Source organism: Caenorhabditis elegans, chromosome X, assembly GCF_000002985.6.
Source record: "Caenorhabditis elegans chromosome X".
In the NCBI taxonomy this organism is placed as follows: domain Eukaryota; kingdom Metazoa; phylum Nematoda; class Chromadorea; order Rhabditida; family Rhabditidae; genus Caenorhabditis; species Caenorhabditis elegans.
In genome coordinates this window covers 14,253,076-14,266,316 of record NC_003284.9, presented here as the reverse complement: position 1 = coordinate 14,266,316, position 13,241 = coordinate 14,253,076, and the positions used below count along the sequence as shown (strand labels likewise).

The 13,241-nt window shown below is 33.6% G+C and overlaps 4 protein-coding genes across 4 annotated transcripts; 2 read left to right on the top strand and 2 right to left on the bottom strand.

Annotated features, from left to right (window-relative positions):
• Positions 1–2,743: 2,743 nt before the first annotated feature.
• E02H4.8 (Vegetative cell wall protein gp1-like) lies at positions 2,744–3,515 on the top strand (the record flags this gene model as incomplete). Its single annotated transcript, NM_001270314.2, has 2 exons — positions 2,744–2,936; positions 3,066–3,515. Exons 1-2 carry the CDS (start codon positions 2,757–2,759, stop codon positions 3,513–3,515), a joined length of 630 nt encoding a protein of 209 aa, NP_001257243.1. The 5' UTR covers positions 2,744–2,756.
• Positions 3,516–3,696: 181 nt separating this feature from the next.
• E02H4.4 (uncharacterized protein) lies at positions 3,697–8,356 on the bottom strand. Its single transcript, NM_077978.4, has 11 exons — positions 8,297–8,356; positions 8,024–8,175; positions 7,879–7,970; positions 6,512–6,848; positions 6,038–6,166; positions 5,797–5,873; positions 5,644–5,748; positions 5,056–5,273; positions 4,708–4,883; positions 4,567–4,658; positions 3,697–4,008 (listed from the first exon to the last, which is right to left on the bottom strand). The coding sequence occupies exons 1-11, from the start codon at positions 8,346–8,348 to the stop codon at positions 3,882–3,884; spliced, it is 1,557 nt and encodes a 518-aa protein (NP_510379.3). The 5' UTR covers positions 8,349–8,356; the 3' UTR covers positions 3,697–3,881.
• A 533-nt stretch (positions 8,357–8,889) lies between these two features.
• Positions 8,890–10,044, bottom strand: E02H4.7 (CUB_2 domain-containing protein). The gene is made up of 5 exons (NM_001136451.6): positions 9,982–10,044; positions 9,731–9,882; positions 9,592–9,683; positions 9,422–9,525; positions 8,890–9,035 (listed from the first exon to the last, which is right to left on the bottom strand). Exons 1-5 carry the CDS (start codon positions 10,034–10,036, stop codon positions 8,986–8,988), a joined length of 453 nt encoding a protein of 150 aa, NP_001129923.1. The 5' UTR covers positions 10,037–10,044; the 3' UTR covers positions 8,890–8,985.
• A 1,141-nt stretch (positions 10,045–11,185) lies between these two features.
• On the top strand, positions 11,186–12,022 carry E02H4.5 (Securin; the record flags this gene model as incomplete). Its single annotated transcript, NM_001381142.1, has 1 exon — positions 11,186–12,022. The coding sequence occupies one exon, from the start codon at positions 11,186–11,188 to the stop codon at positions 12,020–12,022; it is 837 nt and encodes a 278-aa protein (NP_001366741.1).
• Between the last annotated feature and the right edge of the window lie 1,219 nt (positions 12,023–13,241).

The following is a 13,241-nucleotide window of genomic DNA, read 5'->3' as shown; positions in this document are numbered from 1 at the left end:
TACACCTTTTTTATAGAAGCATTCCAGGAATATCGTATGTATATATCAACATAATCTAAAAATGCTCTTTTGGAGAACACTGATCTTTTTCCTAGTTAGGCAAATGGAAACCTGGTCATAAAAAACCGATACGAATGAAGATTAAATGACGGGAAAGTGGAAGAGTAAAGGTCACCAAATCGTGTACTTGGATCATTGAGCCATTTTCTTAAATTGGTAACATAGCTTTCAGAATAATTAAAGTGAGCAAGAAACAGAATATGAAATAGAAAAACTTGGTTAAACTGGGGATATTATTGAAATAGACAATTGTTTTCAAGTTTTTAAAGTGCCGTTTGTCTGAAACTGTTTAAAAATAAACGGAATAGCAACTAAAAACTGATGAAAAAGTTAGTAACAATTTTGAACCACAATTTAAAATTCAGCAACTTTTTATTATTATTATTTTTACTGGTTAGACATTTTTTCAATTATCAATTGCCAGCCACTCTACTGCTTCAAACATCGTTTTTCTTCATTTTTGAAGTATGAAAAATTAAGTAGTGATTATTATATGCTCGAGGCTTTATCTATTTTTTAAAAGAAATTTGTTTATTTTACGTGTAAACGTGATTGCCGAGCAATATCACTCGTTTCCTCAAATGAAACTTAACTAGATAAAAAAGCACGTCATTTTTAAATGCGCATATTTTATAAATGATTAATTTCTTAAGGGCATATATATCAAACTTGTCAAAAACATTTGGGCTCAAAAATAAGCCCAGTTCCAGTAAAAACAAAGGACAAGACAACAAATAAGGACAGTCACACATACACCGAATATAAATATAAAAATTTGAACTTTTAAAAACCATACCAAGTTTAAAAAACATTTTTAAAAAACGTGAGTATATTGAAGGACAAGGTCCCATCAATTGTAAAGGACAAATCACTTCAAAATTCTATCTCCCCGCCTCCCCAGAGCTTTCTCCTTGAAAAACTGCGACAATTGGTTTTTGGTGTTATTTCTATTTCCATTCGCCCTTCGTTCTATACACTTGCTCCCTCTCAAATACTTGTCATTTCTCTTTAAAAGGGCCGCGTGCTAACCAAGCGAGATGCTATTCGTCCGTAGACCAAAAAGATTCAGTGATTGATTAGAAAACGGCTATGTTTTACAACCAAAACTTGAAAAAAAAACTTGGACGGAAAAAGGGCAAAATGGTGGTCGTAAATTGTGCAAGGAATGGTATACCTGCATATGACGTTGGAAACTATGGAAGTATAGTTTTCGTTTTTTTAATCATTGTACTAATTAAACTTGCCCAAGTTGTCGCTTGCTGGAATTACGGTTTTTGGCCAACTATATAAATAAAGTGAGTTTAGAGAAAAAAAACTACCATTACATCAATACGTTTAATTTTTGAAGTTCATTTGAAAACGGTAAAATGTTGAAAATTAACAGAACAATTTGCAGTTTACATCGTGCAACATACCGTAGTTCTGTACCTTTTGGCTTTTTTACAACTAGTTAGTTTCTTTATTTCCAAATTCGTTTTTTCTGTTTAAAATCTTTCTAATTGCTACGATACCGTAAACTGTACTTTTAAAAGTTTATTTACCGATTTAAAAAATTTTTCTAATTAAAAAAGTATTATACTTTCTAAAACCATTAAAAATTCTCCAATAACATCAATATTTTTGACTTTTAAATTTTTTGTGGCAAAATTGTAAAAAAAGTTAGAAACAACAAAACAACACTTTAAAAAAATTCAAAAAAATTTCAATTTGATTTAAAGCAAGAAGGACACCCTTTTTCGAGCAATTGGGGTCGTTGTGGAAAAAATCATAAATTTAGAAATTTCGTGAAACTTCAATAGTTTCTGCTCGATGATATCAATAGAAATTTGCATATCCCATGACATTGACAAGATGACAGATCGTTTGTTCATTGGGCTCATTAGTGCAGATATTACAACAATGTGTCTGTCATAGCGGAATTTTTGTGGCGTTTTGATGCGAAAAGAGAGGTTGCGTAACCTCAGTATGTTAAAAGTGATAAATATGCTCCACCTTGCAAAAATTATATGAATCGAACAGCTTTAGTCTTAAAAATTTCTAGAACGAAGAATAATAAACGTAATTTACCAATCACGCCAATAATAATAAGACAACTTTTTGGACTGCGTGAAATTTACACAATACAAGGTCAGTTAATTTTTTGCACACTCTTCATCTTCATTCCCGCTTGAAGCGACATACCGGAAGTTTCCACTGCATGGCACTTAAGTTTCCATTATTTTGCACTTAGGAATCAAAAACCTTCAAGTTATCTGATGATTAGATTTTTTTCGTTTTGAAAAAAAAAACTTCAGTTAAAATAGAACTATAAAAGTCCAGTTTCAGGTTTGATTTTTTTTTTGGAAAAACTTTTGCACCTGAAAATTATGGATAACACTAGCTAGAATTTTTCAACCAGTACAATTAAGCCAATTTACCAATAAATCACATTTCTGTATGATGTTTTAAGTTTGGAGTTCTGTAAACGATAAACATCAATATAATGACTCAGAAAAAAAAATTTAACAATGAATTTTGTTTATCTGAAACGGTCTAACCCATTTTATCATTCAACATATTAAAATCTTTTCATTGGACACATTCCAACTTGAAAACAAAAGGTAGAGGGGTTTGAGTTCTTTTCAACAGTTTTTCACATATTATTCCTCAACTATATAAATAGAGAGCTGAATTCATTTTCAATGCAGACTTTGAAAATGCATTACTTGGCAGCGTGTGCATTACTTACAGCCGTCTATTCTTTGCCAACTTCTTATCTTAAACAAGGTCCAGATTGCTCATTGTCTACAAGCCAGAAATGTGCGGATATTGTCATTCCAATTATTTTGGGAATTGACGATTTGAAACAATTATCTGAACTTTGTGATCAATATTATGTAAGTGAAAAATATGTTTTTGACATTTATCAATTTTTATTTTAAAAGTGTTCCCTAATTTTCTTGAGGCTAAACAATCTCTTGCAAAACGCAGCACCGGTTAGTGTTTGAACTATTTTTGATTTTTAGGAGTGTAGCATCACTGAAAAACGATGTTCTGGACTATTTCCACCTCTGATGAAATTCGACTCTTTTTGCTCCGAGTTACAAGATAGACACACGAGGAGACGAAGGACTACTCGTTTGCGACCATGGGGAACTACACTTTCTCCACCTCCACCATCAGAAGAGCCCCGACCACCGGGAACAACACTTTCTCCACCTCCACCGTCGGAAGAGCCACGACCATCGGGAACTACACTTGCTCCACCTCCACCCTCTGCAGAGCCGCGACCACCAGGAACTACACTTTCTCCACCTCCACCCTCTAAAGAACCGCGACCACCGGGAACTACACTTTCTCCACCTCCACCCTCGGAAGAACCACAACCACCGGGAACTACACTTTCTCCACCTCCTGGAACAGAAGGACCACGAAGAAAATATATCTTGGACTGCCTTTTTAAATTGTTTTTTTGAATAACTTGAAGCGTTTTGTGAATTCTGTATCAGTTTATTAAACAACAGATTTTGCACGTCTTAAATAAATATGGCATATCTGAACATAGCTTATTTTGCATTTGCCTTGTATCATACATAGTGTTCAGCTTTGTTGGTATAAAATCAAAACAAGTTTTCAAAACAAGATAAAAAAGAGCGATTGTATAAATTTTGTTTCATTGAATTATTTTTAACCTTTCACATAGTTTGAACAAAACTTCAATCCGATATTGCTTAAATGTTATTTGTGTCAAATGCAGTCTCATTACAACTGATAAAAAAACAAATGTAGCCAAAATTTGAATAAACTTCAATGAGAACGAAAAATAGTTATCAACAAAACGTTCAAGGCTGTGGAGTGATTGATACCCAGAATCCACGGAAAATTGATTTATTGTCCGATGTGAAACGCGCCGTGAGAGTTGTTGTTGACGTGAAGAAGGAGCTTCCAGCAATTTCGTATCCAGTGAAACTGAAAAATTTAAGTTTTTTAATGAATGATTCATGATGGATATTTTCAATATAGATTTTCTCATGAAACTGATTTTTCAGTTAATTTTCTAGGTGCCCATCAAGAACTTTTCTGTTTTAGCACAGTAAATGCTTAATGCACACATCGCCAGAAAAGTTGAGCATTATGAGCACACTGTGACTTGCGCATGATGCACATTATGCCCATAAAAGAGTTATGCTCATTAGACTATTGGGGGTCCGGTGGTCCGGTTTTTTGACGATGTTTAAATTTTCCGAGAGTAGGTATTCACGGTGGCAGACAATTTCCGAGTTTAGCCACTCCTTCTGAAATTATATGATTGAAAGTACAATAAGTGGCCAAACTCAGAAATTGTCGGCAGCTGTGAAATCCTACACTCGGAAAATGTTTGAATGCCTGAAAACCGGACGCATGTTTGTTCGGTCCGAACGCCGGGGGTTGATTAATTGAAAACTTCAAATCCGATTGAAGTAAAAATGAAGAGGGCTAAATTTCATATTTCCTTATTGTTCGTCAAAATTTATATCAGTATCTCACCTGGCAATCAAGTTGTTTGAAGCATCATAGAAGTTCAAGAAGTCTTTCCCTGCCTCTAATTCAAAGTAGACTTGAACTTTCACACTTCCGCCCTATAAGAAAACATATAATTACAGTCCCGACTAACAAAAAAAGTTTTACAGCATTGTTTTGGTAGACATATTGGTTGTTAGCAAAGTTGCAGTATCTTCCGGTCTGTCCATCAAACGGATCTGTCCAGACTCCATTGATGCCATGTGGTCCAGTATAGTTGTATGGCTCTTGGAACCACGAATATGTGCCATCAACACTGTTTGTGATGCCAAAAGGTGGACACCCTGTTTTTATTAATAATCAGATCAATTTAGTCTCAGTATCAAAGTTCTTTGTTGAATAAAAGTATTAAAAAAACAAATAATCAAAATCTATGTTTTTTTTTGGTTTTGTCCCTACTTGCCTAGACCTCCTTGAGACATGAGAGAAAAAAAAACTATGGTCGCCACAACTTACAGAAATTATTTGCACCATTGTTAAAATAGAATGGGTTCACGAAGGCAGCAACGTTTGTAATTTTGGAATCCGAGCTGTTGATTGCATTGTACCATCGATCAGTTCTCAGAAGTTGACTTGTTTCAGCATCCGTCAAGTTGTATCCAACAACTAACAGGTTCAATCCGAGCTCAGTAAATTTAGAGGCAACATTGTCTCCCAATAAAGCATTGGACGGCCTGAATGATTATGAATGATAGATGTGCGTTGACTGGGGGTTTTTTTCAAAAATAAATTGTGTACTTAAAATACTAATCTAACAACCAAGCAAACCAAACCAGGCCCCAACAGGACAGAATCCATCTAAATACAATTATATAAACAAAGATGATGTTATGTGACTACATGTAATTCACCTACTGTTATGAAAATTACATTGCCAAATCAAAACAAAGTCTTACATAGAAAAAATTGATGAAAATTTCTAAGAAACTTTTTTCAAATTGAAAATAGTCAGGAAAAACTTGGAGTGGCTATGAACGAAAAAAAGAAAACATCAAAAATTGAAAAGAAGCTGAACAAAATAAATATTTTAAAAAACCTACTTACCACTCAGCTGTCAACAAGACTACGGATCGTTGGACATTGTTCCTGGTATCAGTTGAAGCATTTTTATTGACTGTGAATGCTAGATCTGCAAGACCTATGAGAGCACTGAAATGTCAGTTTATCATAAGTTTTGTCGAATTGATTGAATCTTACGAGTCGATATCTCCTTCAATTGTGACACCACTACGTGGCACGTTATTTAACACATCTGTTGCGCTCAGTTCCCAAATCTGGAAATTATTCTTGAAAGTAACACAGGCTATGCTCATTTGGAAATGTCTATTATACAATTTCCGGCATGAAGTAATTGTCAAGAAACCTCAATGAAAACTTAAAAGTGGACATTGTTCCAGTCAAGTTAGATACAATATATTGAAATTCTGAACAAACTTACACCTCCTTGAACAGAATAATATGGATCATATGGAGTAAGTGTTGCTAATGAAAGTCGTGAGCTGCTGACACTATTAATGTCCGTAGTGGTTGAGAGCAAGGTGACAAAATTGATCGCTAAGGCATTGAGCTGAAAAAAACATTAATGGGTTTTTGATATTTCATTAGAATAATCGGGATATCAATTAAATAAATTAAAAACATGGCTGTTGTAACCCAACGTTTAGAAAAAAGTTTGTGTAATAATTATACATAAAGTTTTCTTAATTGTAAGTTCAGCTGAAAATTATGTAACATTGAGAATAAACTATTCCAAAAGCTCGCAGAAAAAGTGTAATTTACGTGAAAACTAATTTTAGATTGGTCCAACGAGTAATATTGTGATCATAATACATAGAATCTGAACTAATCAAGTCAATACGTTACCTAGTAAACTTTACACTAAAAAAGTAATTTGATTTAATATTAAACGAACACTAGTTAATGCAGCCATTCCACCACTGGTTCTCTGATTGATCACAACAAAAATATCATGAGTTATAAAATATGGATCGTAAGCAAAGTTTGGATTACTGTAACTTCTGGTAGTTGGCATAGCGGTTGTTGTTGTTGAAACCGCGATTGGTGCAAGGCCAGCAGCAGTTGAAATAGATCCGTAGTAAACATTTGTAACAAATGTTCCATTGTTGATATTCAAAATAAACATACTTGCTCCAGATCCTGTTTGAGAATATTTAATGGTAATGACTGGAAGAGAACTTTTAATGAGACTTTTACCAATTCCAGCTGCAATAGTTTCACCTTCAGCAACTCTGTAATATCCGCTTAGTTGAGAATCAACATTTTAATATTATTAGGTCTCCAAATAAGTTCCGGGTCAAAAATCATAACTTTGTTCGCTGTGTATTGATTTGTATGAAACTTTGGGAAAGTATGTTATCAATCATGACCTTTCATTTGACAATTGTCACAAAATTTTTCGACCACCCGAAGTGTCCTAACTCGGAACCAATTTTTTCAAGCATTTTTCTGATCTCGCTTCTTTACAGCTTTGAATTAAAGTTTGAAAAAAAAAATCTTCAAAAAAATTTTTGTCGAAGATTTTTGATTTTTGATACAAAAATAGTGTAACCAAGTGTAAACTATTTTTACACATACAAACCATTTGAGTTTGAAATATGAATCTCAAGAAATATTCAAAAAACTCAGAAATTATCCGAAAAAATTATATTTTCTAATATAATTTTAGTGTTCCGAACTAAACTGATATGTTCTGTTTGTGTAAAAATAGGTTACACTTGGTTACATCTTTTTTGTATGAAAAATCAAGAATTTTCGATAAAACAGTTTTTGAAGATTTTTTGACGATCGACAAAAAAAATTTTTTTGAACGGATTTTTTTCCAAACTTTTTATTGTTTTCTCATAATGTATGCTAAACAAAGCAAATTCCGATCACAAACCTCAATTCAAAGCTGAAAAGAAGCGAGATCGGAAAAATGCCTGAAAAAATTGTCTTCGAGTTAGGACACTTGGGGCGGCCAAAGAATTTTGTGACTATTGTCAAATTAAAGACCATGGTTGGTAACATAAATTTCGAAAGTTTCATAAAAATCGATACACAGCGAACAAAGTTATGATTTTTGACCCGGAACTTATTTGGAGACCTAATATAATATAATATTAAAAAATCAAAAAATGCGATAGATGATTTGCAAAACAACTTTCGAGAGATGTACAACATTCCCGCAACATTAACTAATTGTTTAGTGCATTGCCGTTTTTTGAGAAGTTTTCATAAAATTGGAAAAAGCGCCCTCCAGCTGACAAATGGAAAACCTACTGAATAATTGGAGTTCCTGTTGCACTTGGTCCATCAAAAATTTGAATAATTCCCCCAGAGTTAGTTGTGGTCTTCCAGTTGAGAACGAGGCCCTGCAAACGTGATCTGATTTAAGCTGAAACACGTTTAAAAATGAAAAACAAACCGTCCATCCATAAGTTTCATCTCCACTGTATGCAACGTAGGAACAAGGAAGATAACACGGCGAAAAATCCTCCGTCATGTAAGAATTACTAATTGGAGCAGATTTTCCGGTAACGTTGTTAGCTTCATAACATGCACAATCTCCATTAACACCTGAAATATGTTAATGTGAAATCCGGTTGAACTAGTTTTTAAGAATGAAAACATATGAACTTCTGAACATTTTTTCTCGGTTTGTAAATTTCACTATGCAATAGAAATGAGAAAATCTTACCAGAGACAAACATTTCCGCAAGAAACAGTAAGATTACTTTCCATTTCCACATTTCGGTCTGAAGTCAAAATACACATCAAGAAACAATGTTGATAAAAATACGGAATGAATTGTTGTAATTTGAAAATTCGAATTATTGAAAATTTTGAATAAGAAAATTAACGAAGTATGCAAATCAAAATAAAACCAATAATAAACTAGGCCAAATATTTGCGAGACCTGCCACACTCATACGTACATTCTTTTATAGAGGGTAATAAAAAAATTCCAATGCACAGTGTTTACTGACAAGAATTTTAATTCTCTTAATTTGGCTAAAAACCATAAAGGGTTGGGCTCATTATTTGTTAACCAACCAATGTACAAAAGTTCTACAAACAGATCAGTTTTGCGATCTGAAAATAAGCTCTCGATTTTTTGGTTTTTCATGGAACAAGTGTAGTGTATTTTGTTTTTTTTTAATTATACATTGTACAAAAACGTTTCTTTTTTTGGTGCATTTTGCGTCTAGTGCTTTTCAGATGATTAATAAGGGACACATGTTTTGGTTTTAGTGTTTCGAATACTTGTTCAACAAGGGATCGTTCAAAAAAAAATTTAACAAACAAATTTTATTAAAATTAAAATGATAGAATAAAAGAAAAAGAAAGGTTTTGACTTTTAGTAGCTGCGTTCGATGAAATGATTGATCAGTTGATTTGAGCATTTGGAAGAGCTTTTATAACACCATAATAAATATCTGAAAACATAAATTGTATTTAGTTTTGAATGTTGCCAAGCCGCAATTTGTCGAAACTGATGTTTTAAAGAAAAATAGAGCAATGAATATGAAATTTTTCACAGCATAAAGTATTTTCGCACATTTTCTGTATGAAATTGTATGTCAAGATTTCGCGAAACCTGCTTGAAATGTTTTACCAAGCCTACATGCCGGTAAAAAATCAAATCGTCAAGGTCAAATGGGCAAGTGTACGGCAAGAGGTTTCTCCAATCACGGAAGATGGCTAATTTTAAATGTCTGAATATTTTTGGAACTGTTTACTTCTTTAAAATTCGTAGTATTTTCCATTCAGTTCAAATTAGCGAAAAAGAGACCATTGGGCATTATGCACTTTTTCAACTTACTTATTCCATTTCCAGTCTGTGTGTATTTCACAGTGATCCTTGGCAATGTGCTTTTGATGTTACTTTTTGAAGAACCGCTCAGAACATTTTCTCCTTCGGATATTCTACAATAAAACTGCTTTAGTCCAAACAAATTTTTTTTGAACAAGTGTATAGTTTGATAAACCTACTGAATGAGTGGAGTACCAGTGGCTAATGGTCCATCGAAAATTTGAATTAATCCGCCTGAATTGGTAGTGGTACCCCAGTGAAAAGTCAAACGCTGAAAAGTATTACATTCTTGGCTGTTTTCTGAAATTGAATTCTTACCGTCCAATAGTGTGAATCATCGCCAGCATAAGCAACATATGAGCAATCCGTGTAACATGGTGAAAATCCGTCAGGATCGTATGAGTTGCTAATTGGAGCTGATCGGCCGGTATAATTTCCAGCTTCATAACAAACACAACCTGTTGTAGAAACTGAAAACTGAAACTACGAATCAAGCGACAACAGCATAATTTGGTTAGCGCAAATAAACTCATGTGCATATATTTTAACTGATAGAAATTCAAATTTACCTCCTGAAAATGCGAAAGTGAATAATAATAATACTGTCAACATCCACTTGAGCATACTTGTTTCTGAAATCACATTTAAGGTTGACACTAGGAACTAATAATTTTTGAAAGTGAATGAATCAATTTGAAAGAAACTACACACGTTTTCTTCGGAATCTTTGTGTTAGTGATAAGAAAATAAGTTATCACGTGTTTTTAAAGACCATAATCTTACCTTTGAAACTATTTTTCGATGACAAGCAGATTAGTGTTTGGCTTTAAACCGATTTAATTTTTAATGAACTAAAACATCAAAATCACAATTTATAGCACATACTTTGATTTTTTAAACTCTTTATGAAAAAAATTAAACATCAAGTTTTGTGAGCTAGAACTATTTGCATGAAAATAATTTCACAAACCGTACCTTTTTAAATGCGCACGTAGAAGATCATGACTTTTTAAGCGTACAGGCCAGTGATCAAACATGTTCGGCAAACTTGGGAAGCGTGCAGACTGATATTCCTAAACTCTATATATCAACTTGCCACATTTAACGGGGATGAAAATGTTTTCAAATTTGTTACAAGGTTGTATAAGACCAAATTTTGTCTATATCCAACTGTGAATATAAAAATTTTGCTCAAAATTTTATTTATTATAATTATTCTTGTTTTCCGTCTTTGTTTCCAGAACTAAGCTCGATCGAACTCGAAGAACATTTTGTTCATATGTACAACGACTCGAATTTGATCGCACATTTTACTTCTCACGACAACTCTCTTCCAATTTCTTATCTATTTTCTTTCATACGCACTTTATATACACTCTGCACTAAATCTTGAAAAAAGAGAGAGAGAGAGAGCTGCCCGTTGTCAAGGAAACCACATACCAATGAAGAAGGATGTCATGCGAGGTTTTTTGTTGAGTAATATACGCCTTCTAACTCAAATCCTGTTTTCTTGTACAAATATTTTTGGAGACACTTCAAAGTTTTGGAAATTAGGTAGCTGGATGTTCACTTTTTTTAATGTCATGACCACTCTACATTTTTTTCCGTTTTCGTCGTTATCGCTTTTTGGAAACTAATCTCAATTTTTCAGAATATTGTATTCAAACTTGGCCAACAAACTTCCTTTCACGTGAGCTGATAATCATTTTTACATAAAATCTGTAAATTGGCCAAGGACGCCACTCTTCTCTAAGATTATTTTTAATAAGGCATATGGAACCGTCGCTTCAACTGAACTCACAACACATTCACATTGACACCTGTAATCTGCAAAATTATTCAAATGGCAACTTTATAGACGATTCAAGGCAGAAATATAATTTCAATCATAGAGATTTACTTGCTGACAAAATCAAGATTGCCCGAGATGGTAAGAAGCATGGTAGACAAAGAAACATCCCTAATCGAGCATCAAACTGGTCGTCCAAATCAAAATGTGCTTCTCTAAAAGAACAAACGGACTTGAATGTTCAGAGCCACTCGCAGAAGTTACCAAGAAACCAAGGATATACTCGAGGAATTTTCCCTGTGTCAACAGATTGCTATGCCACACAACTCCCATCAATCAACAGTTTCTTTAAAGGAAAGTCAAAACGGACATCTAAAAAAATGAAGGCACATTTGAGGCAGATTGATGAAAAACTACCATCAAATTTTTCTACAACATGTGCTGCTACTCAAAAGTCAAGACTTCAGTTTCATATTAAAAAAGCATCAAAAGATCAACTGGACCACTTTATAGTTAAACAGAAACTCAAACCTGAGTCAGATAATCTTAATGAAGCACCTCGAATGTTTGAACTGGATATGGTTGACACCGTTCCAATTGAATTTCCTGATATATTTCCACCAACAAAAGAATTTCTCGACAATTCGATGAGAGATATTTTGGGAAACTTGAGACTTCTGAACGGAGATGATCCAAATGAAGAAAGTCCACTGGACAATACTGAACCACTGAAATTAGAGTTGATGGCCCAAGTGATTGAGTCACCTAGAAGTCAAAAACATGCTACAAAAGATATATCAGCGCTGCAGCTTCTCATTTAAGAATAAGCAAACACCAAACTCAACAACATTTTTTGAAGGAAATTGTGAGTTTTTGTTTAAAAAAAGTTTTTCAAGAGAAATATATTTTAATCTTTAGACGAAAAGTGCACTCCAAAAAAAAATTTAAAAGTTTTTGGGTCTTGCTCAATTGTAACTTATTTCACTAATTGTCTTGTATGACAAGCTCGCAGTGTGCAAATAGTTTCCTTTCATTTCTTTTATTTTTTTTCAGTTCAAATAAGATTTTTTTTCAGAAACCTCGATCAATGCAATAATGATGGCAGGACAAGTTTACCAGGATTTTATTCAAATTTATATGCAATTAATTTCCCATCGGAAAATACTTTACTTGAAATTTCGACGTTTTAGATCACTAATTTTTTTTCTCATTCAAATGAATTTATATATTTCATTACATTTATGGCAAGCGTTCAAATAAAAATTGAAACGGGTTTTCTAATTGTATTCAATTTTAAACAGATATGAACAAATATAGGCTCAAATGCCCTTAAAAAGAATGTACAGACGGTAAGACTTTGCCATAAATAGGCCTGTTGAATGGGTCGAGATGGGTCGACCCGCGACCCAATTTTGGGTCGGGGTCGCGTTCCCGACCCATTTTCGGAAAATGTTTGAAATTGAAAAAAACATGTTTGTTTTGTTGTAAATCGTGTTTAAACGTTGACTCTTATGCTTGTTTGTATCGAAAATATAGTTTTTTTTTAATTGATGAAAATACGATAATTTTATAATTTTCAGCTTTTACACGTGTTTTTTGACAAAAAATAGTTTTTCAAGTTTTTGATAATTTTCTGTTAAATTATGAAAAAATGGGTCGGGGACATGACCCCGACTCAAAAAGTGGGTCGGGGCCGCGACCCCGACAAAAAAAATGGGTCGCGACCCCGACCCGACCGACCCAAAAAAATGGGGCGACCCACTCCACAGGCCTAGCCATAAATTATAGAAAATAGTCACAACTGGAAATATCGCATCACTTATGTACAAGAAATACTGTGCGTTTGTCTTCTTTAAAATTGAACGAGTAAATTCAAAATTTAGTTCAATTTCAATAAATTAAAGGTTTAAATAATGTATGAATGTACGACCAATCAATTAGTGAATACTAAAATGGTAATTTTCGGCTCGGTTAGGATACTTTCGGATCACTGAAAGGGGGCCGTGTTTTTTATTGAAAAGTTTACTTCTAAACAGATTG